Source organism: Pinus tabuliformis, chromosome X (assembly GCF_031772625.1).
Source record: "Pinus tabuliformis cultivar Carrire ecotype Pingquan chromosome X, CPIR1, whole genome shotgun sequence".
Lineage (NCBI taxonomy): Eukaryota > Viridiplantae > Streptophyta > Pinopsida > Pinales > Pinaceae > Pinus > Pinus tabuliformis.
In genome coordinates, this window is record NC_142308.1 from 379,734,640 (window position 1) to 379,759,130 (window position 24,491).

General features: G+C 38.5%; 1 protein-coding gene across 1 annotated transcript; it reads right to left on the reverse strand.

The window, feature by feature from the left end:
* Positions 1-1,865: 1,865 nt before the first annotated feature.
* On the reverse strand, positions 1,866-2,795 carry LOC149140121 (E3 ubiquitin-protein ligase ATL23-like). The gene has a single exon (XM_089449243.1). It carries the CDS (start codon positions 2,655-2,657, stop codon positions 2,115-2,117), a length of 543 nt encoding a protein of 180 aa, XP_089305369.1. The 5' UTR covers positions 2,658-2,795; the 3' UTR covers positions 1,866-2,114.
* Positions 2,796-24,491: the final 21,696 nt, after the last annotated feature.

The following is a 24,491-nucleotide window of genomic DNA, read 5'->3' on the forward strand; positions in this document are numbered from 1 at the left end:
TTATTGGTGGCATCTCCTAGGACACAAAGTTGAGTGATAGGCAATTCATTAGGGAATCTAGTCCACGAGCACATATGCTCTAAGGGACCAAGAGTCGAAAGTCGAGATGATGGGGACATCTCTCAAGTCTAAAGTACCATGAAAATCTAGATTTTTGGTCGATGCTCTACCTCTAAAGTGTTTGCTCCCCTTCCCCCCCCCCCTACAAATAATGATGTTTAGGGATGAGTCAGGACTAATGACCGAGAAGTTCGATTGTCGCTTACCCTTGTGAATAGTTAGAGCAGAGGGATCCATCATAGAGTTTAACATAAAAAAGATCAAGGTTGCTATTGATCAAGTTGTGGGGAGAGGATTCTCGAATTGAAATTACAGAGTAAAGAGGACCCGCTTGGAGGGGGACCTCAGCCAGGTAGCTCAAGAGGAGGGACAATAGGACGACAAGGAGCATCAGGGATGGTGCAAAGGATTCGCAAAGGTCCAAGGGGACTCCGAAGAGGGAGGAGGAGCATTCGGAAGAGGAGGGTCACTGCGCCCAACCAAGGAAGTTTGTGGAATACATCCCCCCAATTTCTCAAAACAATGACCCACTCCCAACAACCACTCAGATGAAAAGGTGGGGGAGTAGGGGGGAGATGTAGAATAAGAGGAAGGCGAAAAATCTCTATGCAGAAGGGCATCATCAGATATAAGAACAATACATTTTCCAGATTTGAATTGCAAATTATCAGAAGTTATCTGTCCATGTCGTCCACGCCCACCTCGACGCCTAATGTCTCCTGCGAAGACCCGAATTCTCCGAGGGCATCTATCAATAAGGTTTTTCATATGATGACAGAGGAGGCACCTAAAAGGAATTCCCCAATAATCCAAGCATTATCTGATCTGAATCGGTCCCTAAGCCAAATTAATGTTTTCTGGGAGACCTCCTGATAATTTGATTTCGACTAGGATCCATGCCACTCTCTTATCTCGAGCACCCAAACAACCAGGATCCATGTAGATGAAACAACCTATAGAGTTACCAACCTCCGTTAATGCTTGACAAGTCTAGAATTCGAGCGGCACACCGAGAAATTTCACCCAAACCAAATTATTTTTAAGAGTATCCAAGAGGGGAATAAAACTGACATACCAATTATTAAGTTGGGGGAAACAATTATATATATATTAATAAAAATAAAATACACACATAGAAATATATAGAAATATATATGTTAATATAAACAATATTAATTAATCACATTTCTTAATTTTTAGTGATAATATTTAATAATACACTATTTTATTAGCGGTTTTTATTTTTGTGATAAAATATTTTTGTAAATTTTTGTGATAAAATATTTTTGTAATAAAATCTTTATCTTTGTTATTTTTTATTTAATTAAATTATATTTGAATTAAGCTGCTACTAACTACTATGTAATTGTAGTACTTATTACTATTATGAAATAATAATTAAAAAACTCAACATTATAAAAATCTATAGACCATGATTCTATTTCTCATCAAAATCTTAAAAATTATACACTAAGATTCTATTTTATCCAATAATTACGCGCTAAGATTATTTGTTAAATATTACTCGCCTTCCATCCCTAATTAGTTGTCACAGAGGCCCACACCTTACTTTCCTTACTTGCAAAGGAATACCTTCTAATCCCCTAAAACTGCCGCATCAAAATTCTAATTAATATAAAAATAAATAAAAGAATTCATCCAACCATGAGCAAACGGTCTTCAACAATAATTAATCCTGTATAATAAATAATTGAGTATATTCAAAGAAAAATAAAAAAAGGAAGAATTTAACTACATGTGTGAGGTCATACGTCAAAGCGATATCAACATCAAACAGTCCAAGATAATGAAAAGCGGAGCCTCCTAATGTTATATGGAAATATACCTGTACATTATTACAATTGCGTAATATATTTCTTTTAAATAATATGAAATATTTCTTTTAAGTATACGTGATTCCAAATTTAAAAATAATAATAAGAATCATTAAAACTACCGAACATGGCGGCGCGATGCGGACGGACTGGCTAACTGTTGTTCAGTGCTGCATCTCGAGGCACAGAGGTTGTCGCGTCCAAAACCTCTGTATGCATTTAGGCCACCGACATATCGACAACGACACTCCCAGACCTAGGCGGAGGCCCACTACGCCCCGATTCTTCATCCCCTGCTTCGTCTTCTTGTAACGCCGATGCTGCGCCACCGTTCACACTATTCTTCTCGTTGCCCTCGCAAGCGACGCTCCTCCTGCAAATGGGACAGTTGGAGCGCCTGGAGAGCCACGCGTCGGCGCACTGCACATGGAAGGCATGGCTGCATGCCGGGATCACGCGGCACCGTTGCCCGCTCTGGAAAGGCTCCAGGCAGACCACGCACTCGGCTTTGCCGCATCCGGATGGGCACTCTTCTCCTTCTTCTCCTTCGTGGCATTCGACGGTGGGTAGCCGCTGGAGTTCAGTCTCCGAAAGGCCCTGCTGCTTGGGAAGCTTGGCGTTGTCCTCTAATGGCCGTCGCCGTCGCATCTCGTGCAAAAAATCGTAAGAGACGAGCCACAGGTATGCCATCATTACAATCCCGATGGCCGCGCAGAGAAACAGCAGCGACACCACCACCGCTAAAACCATTGTCGCTATCATGGTTCTCCTACAAAAATTTGTGTGTATTTTCGTCTCACAAAATGATATAAGAGAAAAGAAGAGGGTTGAGATGGATAGAAGGGAAGGTAGCTGGGCGGGCTGTTAAATCCTTTAATTCTGCTACAGTGCGACGCTAAAGCCAAAAGCCCACCCAAAAGAAAAATTGAAAAAACCGTCTACATGTAAAGTAACAATGTAGGTATAACCCGGACCATCCATATAAAATGCCCTAAATTTACGATCGCTGATTTGACACGTGGACGCTCTTGATGTGCTGTAGCACGTGAATGGTTCTGTCACTAAATGTCAGGAGTTTTTGTTTTCTAATTAAATTAATAAATAAATTATTATTTAATCACTGCACTACACTTATATATTAAGTTATTTTTCATCATCATTCATCATGGAAGAGAAAACTTGGAGAAAAAGATTGAATCCATATTCATACTTCACGCTTTAGAGATTGAATCCTCGGATAAAGATGGATTTAAAAATGACAAATTTCATCCTTATCAAAACTCGATAAAGTTTTGATTAATAGTCATTTAAAAATGGCAAGTTGATTTATAGTACTTGGAATCTGATTATTCACGACGACCACATCTATCGTGATTTAACTTTAAAGTTTAGTAATGGGAGCCACCATTTACTTATTTGACTTTATCAAGTACCCTTATTATATTGAGTGTATTACATTAATTCATGTTGGTAACAAATGAAATGATATTTTAAGGTCTACGACATTAAAAATAGTCTATGAGATTATTAGTTTCTTGTTTTTCGCTTTTTGCAATTCAATCATTTTTTGATTCAAATTGATGATGAGTTGACCCAACCTTCCAACAATCCCCTCGCTAAAAAGACAATGCCAAGAAACTGATGCTAACATAACCTACAAAAGAGTAATAAAACTTTAATTGGTTAGTTGTATTACCTTTATAGATATGTTAGAATAGGACATGATTACTGATTACTATTAACCTATAAGATTTTTTTAGGTGTCACAATTATATTGTATACATCTTGTGGTGGCTAGGTTTTAGCTGGTTACGATTTTGCAACAACCACCATTATGTTTGAAGTCACCATTATTGTTATTGTTCTTGTTGCTACCCAAGCTACGTTGGTTTGCTTGCTTGCTTGTTTTAGGATAAGCACTGAAGAAGTTGAGATCATCTCCATTGCCACAGTTAGCATGGACACACCTTCCAGTCCTAAGGAGGAGGTTTCATTTCCTTGATTAGACCTTCAAATCCAACTAATGAGAAGCATCTAATGAAGATCAAGTTTGTAAAAAAGGTAGAAGCCATCCTCGAGTTAGACATTTTGTTTCCATAACTAAAAAGGAAAGCCATTCCTTTTCATGAGCAAGCTTTGATTGGAATGTTAATAGGCCTTTGGCCCCATCCTTGAGTAATGTAGACATGGATTACAAGGCATTGGAATGTTCAAGGTGAAATATTTGGTTTTTCTTGTGGCAGAGGTTTCTTTCTATTTAAATTTAGTAGCAAGGAGGAGAATGGTCTAATCTTCAAATTGGCTCCCTATTTTACGAGATCCAAGGGAATGTTCCTTTCCTATTAGACTCTTGACTTTGATTAGAACATGGAAATCTCAATTTCCCTTATATGGGTGAGGTCGCCAGACCTCCTAATCATCTTTTTGGAGGAATCCTCTCTTAAAGATATTGGAGGTAAGATAAGCTACTATATTAACTAAGCTAAGCCAAAAGGACATATTTATTCCTAGACAAGAATTTGCATGGAAAACGATTTAGAGAAGGACCTTCTAAAGTCGATACAACTCATTTTGCAGGGTTGGAGTCATCTTCAAGCCCTTTACTATGAGTAGACCCCTTTGAAACATAATTCTTGCCGTCAGTATGACCACTCTGCAAATAATTGCCTAAGAATCCAAGAAATCGAACACCCTTTAAACCATTCTATAACTTATAAGAATAAAAATGAGCAGGAACCTTTCAAATAGATGTCTAGAAGACATAAGAAGTAGAGGCTCAAAGGGCCACAAATCATAAAAATAGCCTAGTCTATCTTATCCATTTCCTCCAACAATAGATTTGAAGCTCTTGAATATCCAAAGGATACAAAAGAGGAAAGAGTAGAGACAGATCCATAAAAGACTCGTTTAGATCCTAAAGTTGGATCATCTACCAAGAGCCAAGTGGATTTGGAAGAGAAAATATCAAAAAACACAAAATGGAAAACATTTGTGGTAAGAATGGAAATTTCCCTATAAAAGGAACCATAAGAAGAATAGGAGATAGAGGAAGAAAAGGAGGAAGAGGAGGAATAAATGGATGAAGAGGAAGATGCAAATATGGATGAGAAGCATGACCATCCCACTATGCATTCTCCCTTCCTTAGCTGAAAACCTAAACAAAGACTAATGTCCCTCTCCCTCGTTAACAAGGGATATAAATCACCTCATGAGCAATGAGAGAAATTGTTGAAATCAATTATTCTCTTGGATTTAATATTGTGTAACTTTAGACTCTACCCTATTTAATGGGGGGAGAGCTCTCCAAAGCAATGATTATGTTCATTTTTGCAGTATTCTATAAAGTAAGCAAATTAGGAAATATTACTTACCACACAAAAAATAATTTGGATCACTCCCCTTGTTGGGGCCTTGGTTTTTGCAGGAATTAAGAAGTTTTGGTGATGAGTCAAAATGTTGGCAACAAGTGGCAGAAGTGGCCATTGGACAGTTGTGGGAATAACAACCTTGAGAAAGGAAGGAACTCGCGGAAGATTGGTAGTTGCGAAGGGATGGTGGAAGGAGTAGACACAATTGAGCAGGAAAAGAGCAAGGAAAATCGAGGAATGGAAACATCTGAGCAAGGGAGAAGGCGAAGAGCCTAAGAAGGAACTGGCAGTCCAGGTTGGCGCGCAGAGAGAAGGAAGAAAAAGTCAAAAGGCAAAAAGGAGGATGCAAAATGGTTATTATTGTGGAGCTAAGAGAGTCACTATGTATCTGTTGTTTCATATGCTTATGTATTGTTCTATCTAGAGTTTTTGTATATTAGAAAAGAGGCCTTGAGCCTGATGTAATGCATTCGCTACTCAGATTAATGATGAAGACTTCTACTAGGACTATCGTGTGTTAGTTTCATGTTAATATCATTCTTTCAATTTGTTATGTATGCATATATTTAAGTAATATCTCTTTTACAACACGTATGACCTATTGCGATCAGACTTCCTTGTAGAATGATTATGTGTTCTTTGTTTCTTGTTTCTTTGATATGATTCTTCCTGATACTAGATTCCAACTCCTATCTAACTAAGGTCGCGACACGCCTCGGGTGAGACTCCTTACCCATTCTGGGTAAGGTGAAAATGTCGGCGTTGTGATAGACTACAACGGAGCTTTGTTGGCCCCTGTGCCCAAACTCGGGTCTCGACCCTATTGTTATTTCTGCGCCAACAAATGGTTATGTTGTTGGGAACCTAAAATTTCAAAAGGGGATTTGGAATATGGTATCGAGGATCTTTAAGAAAGAACTGCAAAACTGGTGGAATGAGCAAGTGGACTAGTTTTTCTCTTAGCAAGCTCAACTCTGCCGCCGAAGTATCGGGAAGTTGAAAGAGGAAATATTGTACTCAGAACCGGCTAGTGATCAATACAAGATCTTCTGGTGCAAGTTTCAAAAAGAAATTTACAACTGGTTGCAAAGATTGCAAGTGAAATGAAAGTCCAGTGGACAAAATACATCTCGTTGTGCCTGGACTCAAGTGGACCTTACTGAGCTACACTACCTTGATACATATCTGACGAGAGTGGCATATTTTTGGGTACAAACCATGCTGGAGGAGTACATTATTGAGTGTGCAGTAAAAAGTCATCATTATTTTTTGAAAGCTGAAGCTGTGTTCCGATTAGGGTTGCGAGGGAAGCTACTGAAGGAGGTTACCTTATGGATTAAGGTTCTAATGGTGGAAGAGGGCTTGTTGGTGTTCCAAAACCCTGGCATGGCAATGTAAACACCTAGTACTAGGGGAAGGACCTAAAGGGATGGATGCTACTGAGCGAGGAACTATGAGAATATCATGAGCATGGATGCAGATGGCTTCCAAAAGGCCAAGGATCTTAGAGCGCAAAGGAGAGCATGGATAGTTGAGAAATGGCATGAAAGGGCTATTTTAGGCGATTAAATGGTGGTAGAAGGATTTGCACCAAGTAGGAACGGTGTTAAGAAATCTGGAAGAGGAAGAAAGTGCAGAAGAAAGTCCAGTGTGAAGGAAAAAATGGCCACAACAACCATGGATCCAGAAGGTGACAAGGATCCACCCCCACTAGTAGAAATGGAAATGTTGGATGGAATGGACCACCTAGGGTTGGAGGGAAGCCTAGAAGATGACATGCACTTTGCTATAAGGAGAATATTTGTTGAAGATGATGCATCCAAAGGAATCAACAATCTTCCTCCCCGAAGCTCGAGTAGTGTCTCCCCCAACCTTCCCTTGGTACTCTATCATAATACTGACAAATTCCTATCTAAGTTAATCAAAACTATCAGAGTTCACAATGTGCATGTTAATTACAAAGCTAATGCTAGTAGCAGTGGAACTAGTAGTAGTGGTATGGGTCTGCAAGGATCATTACAACCTGGGTTACAGGGATTTGTACTCCTAACACAGTTAGTAAAAAATGGCAGGATCATTCACTAGGTATCCTAAGTTCTCTGGTAAATGGAACGACGATGTAGAACAACATTGGTATCTGTGTGAAGCCATTTGGAGGGCCCGCTAGACGTCCGATGATGTGAGGTTAATTTATTTCCATGCCACTCTCAGGGAAAGGGCCTTGAGATGGTTCATAAAGTGGTCATAATTACACCAGAATCCAACTGTAGATGATGTTAAAAGAATTTGTACAAGAATTTAAACTTCCCCAGACCAATCAGCAAGGGTTGTCGGAACTATGGGAAGTAAAACAGTGAGAGGGATAGACCGCTTAGGAGCTGATGTAGAGATTTAAGGACACATTTGGTAAACAAAGCTACTTGATAGATCCAAATCATCAAAGAGATTGGTTTATGAAAGCTTTATTGCCTCTCACCCATACACCATTGATGCAATAGAAAATTGATACACTACAAGATGCTCTAGAGCAAGCAACTCATATTGAAGTTATGGCAGGATACCCACATGAGTATCGGGGGGGAGAGACACCTCATGATTTGTCCATTTTAGGTTTACAACATCAAATTGTGAATACGAAAGAGAAGATGAAGGATTTGTAACCAACCCGCTCGACGCAACCAAATGTATGGTGTACAACCTACTTAGTGGAAGGTCATGTTGCTATAGAATGCCCAAGGCTGTGAGGCACAAATATGGCGTCTACACTAGTCCTACCACCTGGGTTTACACCTGTAGTAGGAGTTGCGCAAATAGGGTTGCAATTTTTATACATAGGGCATAACCAATTGGAGTACTATGAGGTATGCAGGGGATATGGGAAACCCCCTCGTCTGTGCCCAATACTACAAAAATAATCCAACGTTCCAAATAACAATTACTGTGAATTATGTGCTTCAACAACTCACCATACTAATTAGTGTAGGGCATTGGATGCTCTAACTAATCGGTTAGAACAATCGACCTTCTGAGTCAATGAGACTCCTCAAGGGAAAGGAGGAGAAGGAATAAGGGGAGGAAGGAGAGTAGATAGAGGCCCAATTCACTCTTAGGACTGTGATCAGGAAGGGCATGTTACGCAGGATTTATCACTACCAAGAATACCATGGTGCTCTCAGTGCAGGGTCAATGCGCATACAACATATGCTTGTCTAGAACTGATTTCAAGGTGGGAAGAGCAAAACCGCCAAAGGGGAGCAACTTTAAATAGTGCGGAGCCAAGGTTGCCAAAGGCGGACCCCTCTCGAATATCAATATAATCACACGTGGAGGCAAAAATACTGGAGCTAACCTAGGAGCCACAAAACAACCCAAGATTATAAGACTGGCCTCCCCAAAGCGCTCATATGACCCTAAGAAACATAAGTAGTATTACAAGGAAGCCACAAAAATTTTCAACAATCTGACAGGAGGTGGAGGGCCATAAAAGGAGTAGCCAGGATCTCTTAAAGCTAAGAGCCCAAACCTACCACAGTTTGATGTCCGACCCATTGAAGAATGGTTCATATTATTTGTGCAAATTGTGAACGACGACCATATGTTTGGGAAATTACAGAAAAGTATGAAAGCGACCTTCTAAGATGGGGCGGTTGAGGGAGGAGTCATCTCCACTAACCTACTCGAAAGAAACTCTAGGAGGGTAGGGAGGAAAAAGAAGAGAACGGGAAGAGAGTTTCAGATTGATGCTGAAATTGCGGGGTTCCAAATTAAGGACACTATGTTGGATCTAGGCTCAGATGTCAAATTTCTGCAAATAAAAATATGGGAAGCCCTGGGAAAACCTCAGTTGACATTTTCACCAATCTAGCTGCTTATGGAAAATCATTATTGTATCCTCTCGATTGGGTGATTGGAAGACGTGTAAGCTAATGTAGCGAGGGTGAAGACCCATGCAAACTTTGAAGTGATAAACATCATGGGGAACAAGGACCCCTACCCAGCATTTCTCAGGATAGATTGGGCTTTTGAGAACCACGCCATAATTGATTTGAAGAAGGAACTAATGACTTTTGAGGTAGAAGGGGTTAGGGTGATTCAACCTCTAGACCCTTATCAGGGAACAAGATTCACATAACCAACATATATATGATAGGGAAGAGCCAGGATTGTTGGATCAACTATATAGACTAATAGTAGGAAGAAGGGAGGACAACATCAACCCAACAACTGAAGGGTCTATCAAATAGTGGAGCATTTAAAGTGCGGAGGTTGGCTCAGAACTTGATTGGGATGATTGGAAACAGGGTGGATATGAAATCAACACTAGATGTTGTGCCAAAATCCGTCAGATTAATTGGAATCGCACTGAGGTATGAGACTTCCTTATTTTTAATGGTATATATTCAGTCAATTCGTTTATCAACAGGATTGATGCAACTGTTCTTGAAGAGCACAAAGTACCTCTACTAAATGTCACATTATAAGCGACACCGGAAAGGTGGTGGGGAGTTCATCGTAACTACCTCTAAGAATGGGAGAAGATCAAAATAACAATGGAAGTAAGATTCAGACAAGCGGGGGAGTACCCTCAAGATTTCGTAAAGTACAAAGGGGACTCTGACCCTCGACAACATTTGCAAAATTGTAAGGATAGATGGAACCGGGATGGAGTTCCAAAAGAGTTTTGGGTGCATGGTTTTATACACACCCTGGGAACCTTTCCAAAAGCTTGGTATGTACAAGAAGAAATAAGGAGATAGACTGGAGATTGGGATAGTTTTTTTGATTAGTTTGTTAGCATATTTTCTTTCTTAGAGAGTGACAAAAGGTTGACTGAGGCATTGTAGGTTTTCAAGCAGATTCTACTTACAACATGTCAGCTAATGGAGGGGTGAATATATCAGAATACTATAGAGCATATCTATGAGTCTAGATATCATGAAGTTGTATCTTGTGGGAAAGTGGACAAAGAAATAGAGGAGGATGGTCTGGAGGAATTACAACATCTTTCATTCAATGAAAATGAAGGGGAAAGGGACATCAAGGATGGATTTGTGATTGATGCTCCACACTTACTCCCATTGAAGTTGCAAAAACATAACATCGAGACTGATGACAAACTGAAGTTAGCTTCAATTGGAGATTATTGCGATGACCAGACTACAAAGGATATTTTCGACCGATTGAGAGAATATGAAGGCTTCTTCCCATCATCTATTGTAGAACTACAGGGGATTAAAGGAGAACTAGGGGAGATGAAAATCATGATGAAATCAGATGCAAATCTAGTAAAGCATCGACCATACAAACTGAACCCAAGGGTTAAGGAGAAAGTGAAAAAAGATATAGATAATATGCTAGCAGCGGAGCTTATATTCTCAGTGGATGAGTCAAAGTGGGTAAGTCTGATTGTGATATAAAATAAGAAGGATGCTACAGAGATAAGGGTCTGTGTGGACTACTGCAGTCTAAACAAGGCTTGTGTTCATGATCCTTCTCCTACTTCATTCAGTGATGAAGTTTTAGGCAATGTGGCGAGGAATGAAGCTTATTCTTTTACATATGTATTCTCTGTTTATCACCAAGTCAGGATCGTAGAGGAGGACAAGAATAAAACTACATTTACCACGGAATGGGGATCCTATGCATATCATGTTATGCCATTTAGACTCAAGAATGAACCCGTGATGTTCTTAAGGATTGTGATTATTTCCTTTATAGATTACATCCACAGGTTCCTAGAGGTTTGTATGGATGACTGGAAAATCTATAGCTTACTGAAGAAACATTGCAATCTTCTTAGAATCATGTTTGACTGATGCAGACACTTGCAGATCTCGTTAAATTTGAAGAAGTTCATATTTGTCGTCCCCTTTGGCACACTCTTGGGCCACATAATGTGCAAGGAAGGAGTGTTTGTAGACCCCACTAAGGTTGTGGAAATCATGAATATGGACCCCCTACAAGTGTAAAACAACTCAGATCCACCTTGGGCCATACAGGGTACTACAAGAGGTTTATCTGCAACTATGCCTCGATTACTGCGCATATGGAGAAGTTGTTAAGGAAGGTTGAACGATTCATGTGGTTGGAAGAATGTGGTGCTACACTTAATATATTGAAATAAAAACTAGCAAGTGCGTCAATCCTAGTCTACCCAGACTGGAACAAGTAGTTCCATGTCCACATTGATGCATTAGGCATTGCTCTGGGTGTTATTTTGGCTTAGCATGGGGAAGGGAACCTCGACAACCCAATTTATTTTTCCAGCAAAAATTTTTCTACTACAAAAAATATCTATACCACAATTGAGCAGGAGGCGCTTGCTATGGTATATTTGCTTCAAAAATTTCGACACTACTTGCTGGGAGGCCCGTTCAAGTTTTCCACTAACCATTTTGCTTTGAAGTATTTAGTGAACAAGCCTGTACTTGAAGGGAGAATTTGCAGATGGATTTTTTTTATCCCGGGAATTCACATTTGAAGTATTTGTTAAGTCTGGTCAATTAAATGTGGTACGTGATCACCTCTCATGACTGGAATCAGGAAAAAGTAGAGGATCCCTTGATGATCAACTACTAGAAGTTGATTTATTCCGGATTGAGGCAGTACCAGATTACTTGGAGGACATTGCATCCTTTTTAACTACAGGTAAATGTACGGAAGAAAACACAACAACAGAATGGAGACATATGGTCATTCAAGCAACAGATTATCAATTGATTATAGGGAAACTGTATAAATTGGGCCTTGATCAGGTGTTGCGCAGATGTGTCCTCAATGACGAGAGACATGATGTATTATGGGAGTGTCATTCAGGAGTTGCGAGTGGACATGTTGGAGGAAAGGCTATTGCAAGGAAAGTATTGCAGGCAGGACTATGGTGGCCTACAATTTTCAAAGATTTGAAGGAATATGCAGAGGCTGTGACGTTTTCCAAAGGGTTGGGAGACCATCACACCGTGATGATTTGCCATTGCAACTAGTACCTGCACTGCAGATATTTGAGAAATGGGTGGTCGATTTTATAGGACCTATCAATATGTCGGCACGTCACTCTCACGCCAGATATATCATCACAACAATAGAGTAGCTTACTAGATGGTTAGAGGCAGCGCCGGCTAATGACTCTATTGCGAATACCATTGCCAGATTCATATTTGAGAACATCATATCTAGATTTGGGTGCCCCAGGAGTCTCACTAATGATCAGGGGACCCACTTCATAAATGAAACAATTGGTTCCTTACCTTAGAACATGATACAACACCATAGGAGCAGCCTGTATCACCCTCAAACAAATGGTATAGTGGAAGCTTTCAATAAGAAATTGGAAAAGGGTTTGACCAAGATATGCTCTGCCAACCGGTATGATTGGGATGGCAGAGTTCCAACGACTCTATGGGCATACCACACAACTATTAAGCATTTACACAAGCATACACCTTTCCAGCTTGTGTATGGACGGGAGGTTGTGGTACCGACCGAATTTGCTATTCCCAACCTTTTCATAGCTTAGGCCACTCATGAAAAGTCTAGACGAAATTTTGGAGCTAGATGAGACTAGGTTTATGGAAGATTTCCATCAAACAGTCGAAAAGAAAAGGCAGAAGGCAAGGCATGACATGCACACTAAGAGAAAATCATTCATCATAGGAGGATAGGTTATGTTATACGATAGAAAACTCTTGAAGTTTCCAAGGAAGCTACAGATGCATTGGTTAGGGCCATTTATTGTTGCGGAAGTAAAAGAGTCAGGTTTTGTTAAGCTAGTGCAATTGAACGATGTATTGCTATCAGGATGGGTGAATGGTGCATGCATGAAACCCTTCCACTTATAAAAAATGTTACTTAGAATTGATTGGTTCTTTGAAAGGAGATCATATATAGGAGTAGGTAGGAGTCATTTAGTTGGTTAGTCACTAGTTGCATCAATTTCTTTGGTCAGTCAGTTCTTTACATTTCAAATAGTTCAAAATAAATATCCCACTAGGTCTCTTCCAAGGATAATTTTAGGGGCGAATGTTCGCCCTTTGGCGAAATTAAGGGGTTTTAAATTTTTAGTGGGCGAATATTTTGTATCATAGTACATTTTTACAAATCACCTCAAATAGCCCACCTTATTTTAAGGGAGAGGGTAAAAAAGGTAAATTTAGCCCTTGAAATTAGGACTTACAACCTTCCATTCGCCCATTTTCAAGAATAGGTTTTATTTAAGTGAATCCATTCGCTCATTTTCAAGAATAGGTTTTATTTAAGTGAATCCTATGGGCCAAATACCATATTTATAAAAGAGGTATGGTAAATTAATAAAAATATAAATAATTGAGAGGTATGGTAAATAAATAAAACATTTTTTATATTTACTCCATAAGTCACCTTATATACATGTAAGGGTGTAAACAAATAAAAATATAAGTGGAGGTATGGTAAATAAATAAAACGTCTTTTTATACTTACTCAAAAGGTATGGTAAATAAATAAAAATATAAATAAACTAGACGTATCGTAAATAAATGAAACCTCTTTTTATATTTAGTCCATAACCCTCATTCTATTTATGAAGGCTCAAGAAAGAGGTTTTATTTAAGTGAATCCTATGGGCCAAATACCATATTTGTAAAAGAGGTATGGTAAATTAATAAAAATATAAATAAACGAGAGGTATGGTAAACAAATAAAACATTTTTTTTATATTTACTCCATAAGTCACCTTATATTTAAGAACACTCAAAAAATGGGTTATATTTAGGTGAAACCTATGGCCAAAATACTATGGGACAAATACCATGGACTAGATTGTTATTAATACCATGCAAAAAACCATTATTAACCCTAATATTAGAATTAATAAAAATAAAAATGGCACATGGTATTGACCCATGGTATTCACCTGGAATGTAGCCTATTTAAATGGGGGAATTAAACCAGCATGTAGCCTATGCTAAGATTCACTAGGACTTTACAAAGTTTTATTATTTAGTGAAAGATTCACCAAGATCTTACAAGATTTTATAATTGAGTAAAATATTCTAATAAAAATAAAAATGGCACATAGTATTGACCCATGGTATTCACCAAAATTGCACATGGTATTGACCCATGGTATTCGCCTGGAACGTAGCCTATTTAAATGTGGGAATTAAACCAGCATGTAGCCTATGCTAAGATTCACTAGGACTTTACAAAGTTTTATTATTTAGTGAAAGGCTCACCAACATCTTACAAGATTTTATAATTGAGTAAAATATTTGCCATGCCTAGTGAGAGATGCGCCAAAAAATTATATATACATATTATATGATTGATAAAATCGCCTTCCATTTTTCCTATATACCATGGAGATTCGCCCATTTATTATATTTATAAATTTAGGGGGGGTTCTTAAAATTTTCCCTGGTCTCTTCTAGTTGTGGATGTTCTACCACCCCACCACAACTGATTGTGGTTGGGGGGAGTCACATGTGCTAGGTGTCATTTCCATAATAATTAGACAATAATTTCTAGTGTCAGTCTGAATTTCCATTAAATATTTCCCATTATATCCATAATCAATTCCTAAGTGTCTTCCATCACGATAACATAATTAGCCATCAACTCCACCTTTACTTTTTTAGTTTTGCGTCATCTGAGTCAGGTCTAGCTCAGTTGATGGCAGAATTAACATGATTGAGTATGCATAGGGAAAGTTATCGTAGTACTTAGTTAGGAGGTCTTGTCAGAAACATTGTGTCGAGCTTTTCTACTTAATCTACATGGCAATGTTGAATTATTCAAAGTTTGAAGCCAAGGTGGTAGAGTCGCTTAGTTTGCAGTCTGTTTCTAAGTTCTTTCATTCCAAGATCAGATCCCAAACCCCTATATTTTGTGTCTACCAACGCAACTCCAAGATGATGAAGAATATTATATTTGTTCCAGAGCTCGAATTGGATGAGAGAATTGTAAAGATAGAGCCAGTTTATGGGAAATATGATAAAGTTGTGTTGGTTGAAAATGATCTCTCAGACTCTTTCTAGTTTCTGACCCTGAAACGTGAAGTCTACACTGAATCAGTAATGAAGGAGGATGGAAGCATATTAATCAAAGTCAAAACTGATTTCAGAGGAATCCAACGGTCCACATTGCTTAATTTGAGAAGTCTGCCTGTGTTTGGGATGACAATGGTTGTAATGTAGTGCACAAAGCTACTGGTCAACAGAATGCATGGAGGATCACTCTGGCTTGATATATAATATCCAATTCATGCAGTGCACTTTCAGAGGATCACAGGTTTATCAACGGTTGCAAACGTGGTAGCTTGTGAAGATGTTTACAAATGGATGACTCACTTCATTTATGGGTACCTTGTTGCTCTGGTGATGTGGAAATGGTGCCCACCAGAGGGTCGTGAGTTGGCTCCTATCACGGAAGACCAACCTCTTGCCCTTAGGTACATGCCCTAGTGAACCTCAGGGGACCCAAGCAACAAGGAAATAAATAAAGGTTCCTTTATCAGCTGGTACAAGAAAATGATGGAAGTCATCAAGGCTGCGGAAAGGGTTCATAAATCACTGCTTAGTCATGGAAACACTTGGATAAGGCCACATTGTGTTCACCGACACACCTTCCATATGAGACCCCAAAAGTTTATGTTGACTGCCGAACCATTCCATACAGAGTTCGATTCGTGGCCAAGCATTGCAGGGGAGATTCGAGAAGGAAAGCACATCTATTTCTTTGAAGGGATGGTAATCCAACCACTACTAGGAGAAACAGTTGCGGATTCAATAAAGCACTTGGCCAAGGAGGAGCTACAACCAATCATCAAACAAATTAAGAAACAAATGAGTTCCCTGAAGGAAACCATCGCCAACATCCGATTCTCATCAGGTTTTTTTCCCACCTTTGCTGAATTTCAAGGTTCAAGACAACATGATCCATTGATTACTACTCCTCTATTTGCTACACTGTTGGTAGCAGGACCCCATTCCTAGTCCAAGCCTACCATATTAAAAAATCGTAGTTCAAAATCTACAAAACCTCCCGTTGGGGCCAAAAAGTAGCAATCGACCCTTGCTAGTCACATTGTAGATATCACACTTGAAGAACCCCAATCCCATACTGCATTTCCCATTGTACAAATTCCACCGTCCACCTCAATTGCGTCACCTATACCCTCTGGAACACTATTGGGAATGGAGATGGACATAGAGGTTGACTCAGTTGTCTAGTCCATCATGGTAGTCTCCAATGAAGAAGTCGTCACCACTTCCATGTTGTCTTTATTATTGGAGTCAGGTCCACTAATGGGCACTGGACCAATCATTACTCAGCCACTCACCACCACTATCCATCTAGTATCATTACCACTTCATCTGTTTCCCTCAATTCCAACCCTCCTCGTTTCCATCCACACCACTCCACCATCAGCTGAACCTTCACAGCAGGCTACCTCTCCCCATGGACACTCAGAAAAGTACATCGCCAGTGGAAAACCCTTGCAGAGTTAGTTTCTAGAGCTCTCTACCATGAACTATGATGATCTTCAGGGCTAGTCCTCACCCCAATTATTTAATTTTATTCAACTAGTCTCACACTGAGAAGAGGCATTACACAATGATTTGACTGTCCAGCATGAACAGTAACAACAACAAATTTTTGCACTCATAGCATGATGTGATCAATTGTGTTAAGAAAAGCAACAAATTTAGGAGAAACTAGAGCAAATCACTGAACAATTCCAGGTACTATGGTCCCTTAGTTTTGGATGTTGTTCCCAATGCCCCAAAATACTTTTCAGCTTGCACATTGGTCGAATGTTGCGACCATATCCAAGAATTGTGCCATGATTTAATTTCTGCCAACTATGAGCTCAAGTAGACCCTTGTTGTAGCAAGAAGTGCATTACCAGACCTTACCACAACATATGCAACTGAAATAGAATAGAATATGGTCGATGTAGCTACCCTAAAAGACTCCATTATCAATGTTGCGGAAGATGCCCACACTCTCCTACAACAAGCTCACGACTGATTGGGCTGCCTTACGAATAAGAACCAACTGGTATATCCCCTCCACAGCAGGGTTAATCAGCTACTCCATGATGCCAGGAACACCAAAGACAAAGACCAATGGAAGACGATCAGGGCAGAGATAGACACTCTAGAGGCCCACATTCATCTAATAAAAGATGAGTCGGCTAAGACAAAGTAGATACTCTGAGTTGTTTTCCTTTGAGATAACCTAAGGTCAATTAGTTATGCCAAAGCATCTATAATGTTTTGTTGTTTTGAGTGATTGGATGACCAGTGAACTATTTATAAACAGGTGCTTTAAACTTAGACAGATTTTTGATAAAATGAAAGGTTTTTCTTTAACTGCACATGGTTAATTTGATTTTGATGCGACAGAGAAAAAGAGTATGGAGAGGTATAATTGATTTGATATTCAAATTGAGTATTTAACCATTTATAAGAAGAAATTAAGAAAACAATGCTTTCTTAATCAACAAAATATAATCAAACTATGATAGAGATCTAGTGTAATTTATATTCAAAGAGGAATTTACAATAACAAATAGTTCTGTAAATTAGTCTCTTATTTAAATTACAACTTCACAAAGGATTCAAAATGAAACTGATATTCAATTAAATATTGAATCGGATGACTGCAAAAGAATTAATTTATATGAAGAAAACATAATGAATAGACAAGATGAAATAGAACTCACTTAGAGACAGAGCATATGAGGCTAATCCAGAATCTTTTATTATATAAAAAATGCTCCAGCTTAGTACAAATATGCTTAATAACTTGTTCAAGGGTTCAACCCATAATAACTCAAAGAAGGAGTTATTTAGACAAAAATTTACAAAAGATCTACAATATGTTTGGAATAGAATACCAAAATAGTACAAAATTACAAAAATAGAACAATATAATAGGAACCAAACAACTGTTGAAGAGGTGGCTCTATCGTTTTGGAATTTGTTGATGATCTAGCCTAAAAATACTGATGAGCTGTCCTACTGTCACAATGAGGAATTACTAAATTGTTTCACACAAATGATCCCATCTTTGTTCATTTGGGATTTCTACATTTACCATTTTCATGAATGTTTCATCCACCTTTGTATATGTTTCGAAATTAGGCTTGGTGAGAAACAAGTGCTTGATTTCATGTAAGATTCCAAGGATTCTAGAAAATCCCTCCCTGTCATCTGTCCTTTCACTCCTGCAAATTTGGCTCTGTCTACTACAATAGCATATAACTCCTTGCAATAATAATCTAATCTAATCAACTTATCATTCAAACCTACTAATCCTGGCAATCCTTTTTGATTTAAAACGTTAAATTTTGAATGAAATCTCTTAAAAAAAATCTACAGGGTTTGACACTTAGTTTCCAATTGATTGATCAAATTCTTTTTCTGTAATACCTTTTTTATCTCTAATATGGTAGCTGTTCTGTCAGAGATGTTTATTTCTTCTAATTCCTCTCTGCTCTTTGAATTTAAAACCTTGATCATATATGTGGCTTCTACTGGCTTGGTCATCAAGGCTGCTTTTTGTTCTTCAATCATTGCTTTGCATCTAGTAATGAGTTCCTGCTGCTCAAAAATAATCTGTATGGATGGCCATACATCTGTCATGGATTGACTGATTTTTGTCCAAATACTCTCCTTGGCATGAGCCAAAGTGTCTTCCATCAGTGACTCGCTCTCCAACTTCTGGATTTTAAGCTCTAATTTGTGAGTCTTCTACATTTCTTCGAGATACTTAGTATCATTTTGTACTTTTAGAAATTCCAGATTTTGAAATTTCGGAAGTAGCTTCTGGTCTTCTTACTTCTAGATTGGTGGTTCTTGTGCTAATCTGGCTGGGTCAGCTGTTGTTGATGTAGAATCAATGGATGTAGATGAGGAGCTAGGCTCTGTACATGCAACTTCTATTGCGACTACTATAATGAGAACCATAGCAAATTGTGTTATTTCCTTCTCCTTCAATAGCTCTTCAATCTGTTCTTCCATCTTCTTCAACTGTATATTCTGCTCAATAATAAGCTTGAGCATATCCTCCTTTTTCTATTCAGTTTCTGCCATATCCTGGGTCAAGGGATCTTCTGTTGAAGGAAACTTCAACTGTTTCTTCAATGCAGCAATGTTTGCGTCTTTCTTCTTAAGAGGTAGTTCTGTAGCTTTTACATCCTTGGGGATCATATCCCACTTTAATCACAAAATCCTCTAGTGATTTTATTCTATTGTCTTTAGCTAGAGAGGAGATATTTTCTAACTTAAGTTGGGACTGAACATTTGATAGAGCAGTCCCGATTCTAGAAATAGACATGGATGTGGTTGTCATAGTAGAAAACATCATCTCACCAGTTTGTTTATGCATGTCCATCTGGTCAATTGGATGGATTTTACTAGCATCAAATGAAAACACAGTCTTCTTGTAATCAGATGGTGATTAGGAAATGGAATCTGGGCTTGTAAGAAAGCCATTGCATTCTGCCCTTCTCACTGTCAAAAGCAGAGAGGAGCCTATGTTGGGAGGTGGAAGTTTGCTTCCAGAACTGATTGTACACATTGTACTTTAAAGTCTCATTTTTCTGCTTAATTTCTAGGAACGTTGAAAATATGTTTGAATCATCTGAGGTGTTGGTTCCTGTTGACTGAATAATTTATAGAGGCTCTCTAGGAGGTGAAGTCACAGGAGGAGTAGTTGAAGAAATAATTGTGGGAGGAGTGGTTGAAGTACTAACTCCTGCTGATGTAGATACTTCTGGATCTCCAAGATCAACGATCACTAGTGGAGTCTCTTCTGCTAATGTGATCAAGATGACTTTAGTTTTCTTTTGCTGAAAAATGAATCCTTTCAACACATCTTCAGTGGATGGAGTTTCCTCTCTCAACCTCTTCTGTTGCTTGCTCTGAGCAACTAGAGTCTAGTTAGTGGGAGTAGACACAACCAACTCATCTGCTTCTTGAAGAGTACCATCAACCCATGTTTCTTGATTCATAAATTTATCAATTTCTGTCCTTGGAGTATGGTTGTAAGGAGTCATCTTGAATCTAACCCTTAGGGAAGAAATGATGCTAAAAGGATCATAGGACTAGGTGAAACTAGGCTAGAAATTTGTCTTCTTCAATAATGCATCTGCCTCAACACCAGCTGATCTGGTGTTGCAAATAAATGAACCAATCTGTGCTTTGAGCTTGAATTGAGATTTTATTTTACCTGACACAAAATGTAGCTCATCCATGTGAATCATCTGCCTAATATATTCTAGAGAAAATATTCTCAAAAGAACATATTTAGGCAGCTTGTATGGTGCAAGCTCACAACCGTATATTATTATCTCAGTGTAGTTCTGGTATAAATACCAGTCACCATTTTTTGTTTGTTCACTTAGGTGTAAGATCATTTTAATTTCATTCCCAATCCTGGGCTCTGTCTGGTTGTTAAGGATTTGTACCACTAGATGTATGAATGCATCCACAAATTCTGCAAATGATGAAGTGGTAGAAGTTGTCCTGACCATTTCTATCCAGTAAATCATTGATTGATTCACTCCTTATTTGTCATGCTTGCTGATTTTGATTGGTATCTAATCACCTTGTTGAAAAAGAAGCATGTGGACAATTACAGAACTGTAATTGAACACTCCCTACACATTGAAGTTCATGAATTGTTCATGTATAGTATCAGCAAAAAATTGGCTGTAATTATACATGAATGCTGGTTGTTGGTCTTTATTGAAAATGGATAAGAAACCAAGGATTACTTCATCTACACACTGGTCATCAGGGTGTCCTAATAAATAAGAAAGCAGGGAAATGCAATGTCTAGAGGCTTTAGGAAACATGGCAGATGAATAAGGTGGATTTATTTTGGGCAATTCTACATCTTCAGGCAAAAAGATTTCGAATATTTGGGCTCTCTGTGGGAAAGTTAACTTATGGTACAAATCCATAAGTGTTGCTGGTGAAAATTGAGTCAAGGAGTCAATTTGAGGAATCAAGAGCATGCCATTTATGGTTTGAGCAGAAATGGTTATCAGAATGTCTCCATTCTGATCCATAACTGCCCTTTTCACTGGGTCATACTTGGCTTGACACCAGGAAATAAGGTCAGGGAATTCATGTGTATTTGGGAAACTATAAAAAGGTAACAGGGATTCCCAAAAGCTAATAAGATCTTGCTGGTCGAGATAGTTCTGTTTAAGCCACAAATGTAGTTCATAAAAATCAAACTCACACCTGGCTTCTACAACTTTGAACAGTGAATCGACAATCGGGATATGGTCAAGGTCAGGCTGGGTCAAGGTAACAATACTCTCCTCTGTGGTTTGCTTCTTGGATTTTGCTTTTGGGGCCATGGTAGCAAACAAGAAGAAAAATGGTTATAAATGAGAGACTGAGCAAAAGGAAAGAAGTTATGCAACACTGTAAACCTGCAAACAATTTGAGAATAATCAGAAGAAAATGACAAAAGGGTCGGTTTCATTTTATTTATAAGGTGCGGGAAGGAGTAATGATTTTGTTGATAATCGTAACAGCTTTAAATGCAAGGGAGAAGAACTACAGTTGATGGATACAACAGTTATGACAAATGGGGGGATAAGTGTGTAAAGAGGTAATGGACGAGAGGAATAAGCAATGGATATGTCAGTTGTTAGCTCAGGATTGGTGGAGGGATAATGACCTTTTTAGCAGGGTGAAAGAGCCGCTGGCGGAGATAACCACGAGTGGTTTGCGGGGTAGGGCTGCGGAGAGATGTGGGGGCGACACGTAAGGTCAGGGAGTCGGCCATGGAAACCGCTTTGCAGACACCCCCCCCGGTTGCGTTAACGTGAAACAGTGGAGGGGGGTACGAAATCTCTCCCTGCCGTTGATCTGGGCGGGGAGTAGATCGACGTCAAATCATGCGCCTTCGTTATTCGAAACCGACAATACTTTTTGTCGTTTAATGATTTGGGTCAAATCAAGTTTGTGCATTCTAATATAATTGATATGCCAAAGTTTATAACAAATAATTAATCATATATTAACCCGATTTGACATTTTCTTGATCAGGTGCATTTGGACTAGCAGCCTTTGCACTAATTTTTTGTATAAAAAATGAATCCTTTTCTTTCTTTTTGCTTCCCTAACATTTTATTTTCTTTTTCCTTCTTTATTTAGGGCAGCTAACTCCTATCATTTTATTGATATGGATGGCTATAAAACATTAAATTGTCCTAACATTTTAACTTCTCTTTCTTTTGCATCCATATCCTAACTTAACATTTTAAAATTATTTTGACTAATATACTAACTTATCAAAACCAAATTATGTTACAACATCAGCTCCAGCTGGGGACTGCTGCCCCCTGTGGGATGCAGAGAACAAGCAGGTCCAAGTGCCTTCTCCTCGAGCCATGGAGTCTTTGTTGAAACAGATACTCACTTGAAAATTTTCAAAAATAAAATAAACTCTCTGGATATTTACAGATGATGAATGAATCGATGAAAAATTAATATTGAATGTAATGTTTCAAGTATTTCCGATTTACTGGCAATGAGGAATACTCTCCTTCCAAATTTTGTAGGATGAATGTATTGTTCCCTTTGACTTCTACAATGCTAAATGGACCAAACCAGAGGTTGTCAAATTTTGCATGCTTTCCTTTATATTCTCTCTTGTATCCCATCTAAGAACTAGGTCACCTTTCTTGAAATTTCTTTCTCTAGCCTTTCTGTCAAACAGTTCCTTCATCTTATTTTTGTATTTCCTTAGCTTATATTGAATTTCATCCATGCCTTCATTCAACTCAATAATTTGATTAATCCTTCTTGAGAAATCATCTTTTTCTTCATAGGATTCTTGAAGGAATCTCATAACAGGTAAAGCTAAATGAGTAGGAAAAATCGCTTCCTTGCCATAAACTAATTGTAAAGGAGACTTGCCTGTTGATCTCTTAGGAGAAACTATGTTTGCCCAAATTTCATGGATTAGGTGGCTTCCCCAACTCTTTTTATGGTCTTCAAGAGTCATCTTAATGATGTTAACTAAGATCTTGTTGGAGGACTCTGTTAGCCCATTACCATGTGGATAGTATGGTGTATAATGGTGTAATAGGATTGAATACTTTTGACAACACTCAATCATTTTAACACTGCTGAAAGCTGTTGCATTATCTGTAACAATTTGTTGAGACATCCAAATCTTGATAGGATATTTTCTTCAGGGAATTTAATCACAACAGAATCAGTTGCATTTTTAAAATGTATGGTCTCTACCCACTTGGTAAAATAGTCTGTAGCAGTTAAAATCTATCTGTGTTGATTACTTGATTGTGGATGAATTTCCCCTATAAAGTCCAACCCCCATTGTAGAAAAGGAGCATGAACCAGTACTGGGACTAAAGGAAGTGCTGACAGTTTTTGTTTCCCTGCAAATAATTGGCATGGTATGCAACTTCTTACTCTTGCTCCAACTTCTTTAAAAAGTGTGGGCCAGTAGAAACCTAGTTTTAAAATTTTGTAGGTTGTTATCTCCAGGCATAGTGTCCACCACAAAACCCTACATGGAATTGATCTATAATTCCCTCTGTTTCATTTTCAGTTAAATAAAGAAGAAGGATATTAAGAGGGTCTTTCCAGTATATATTAGCATTGATAATGCAGTGTTTTACTGCTTTAAGCTTCAGGGCTTTGCACTGCTTCAAGTAGATATTTCTGATCTATGTGAACAAGAATGGCTTGATCTGAAGAAAGAGGTTCTTATGGGTTCTCCCCTTCTATAAGAGGAGGAGGTTCTTGTGGATTCTCCCCAGATGAAATTGAGGAAGGTTCTTGTGGATTCTCCCTTGAGATTGCAGAAACGAGATTTATCCCCAATATTTTGCAATTGGATTCAACTAACAATTTGGCTAGGCCTTGGCCCTTTACTAGCTATGTGGTCTTAACTTCAAGGTCAAATTCAAGGATTTTAGCAATCCATCTCCCTTTTCTTCCATTAGTATCAGGCTGGGTCAAAGTTTTTTTAACAACATGATTAGGGACATAAGTTGTAATGTGTGAATGCAGGACATAGGTTCTAAAGGCTTTGAGGGCTTGCATTAAGGCATATGCTTGTTTTTCAATAATATCATACCTAAGTTCAACATCCCTCATAATTTTGGAAAAGAAGGCTATATGTTGGTCATCACCATTTTTGTTCTTCTGTAAAAGTACAACAGCTAAGGTTGTCTCGGATGCAAAAGAAA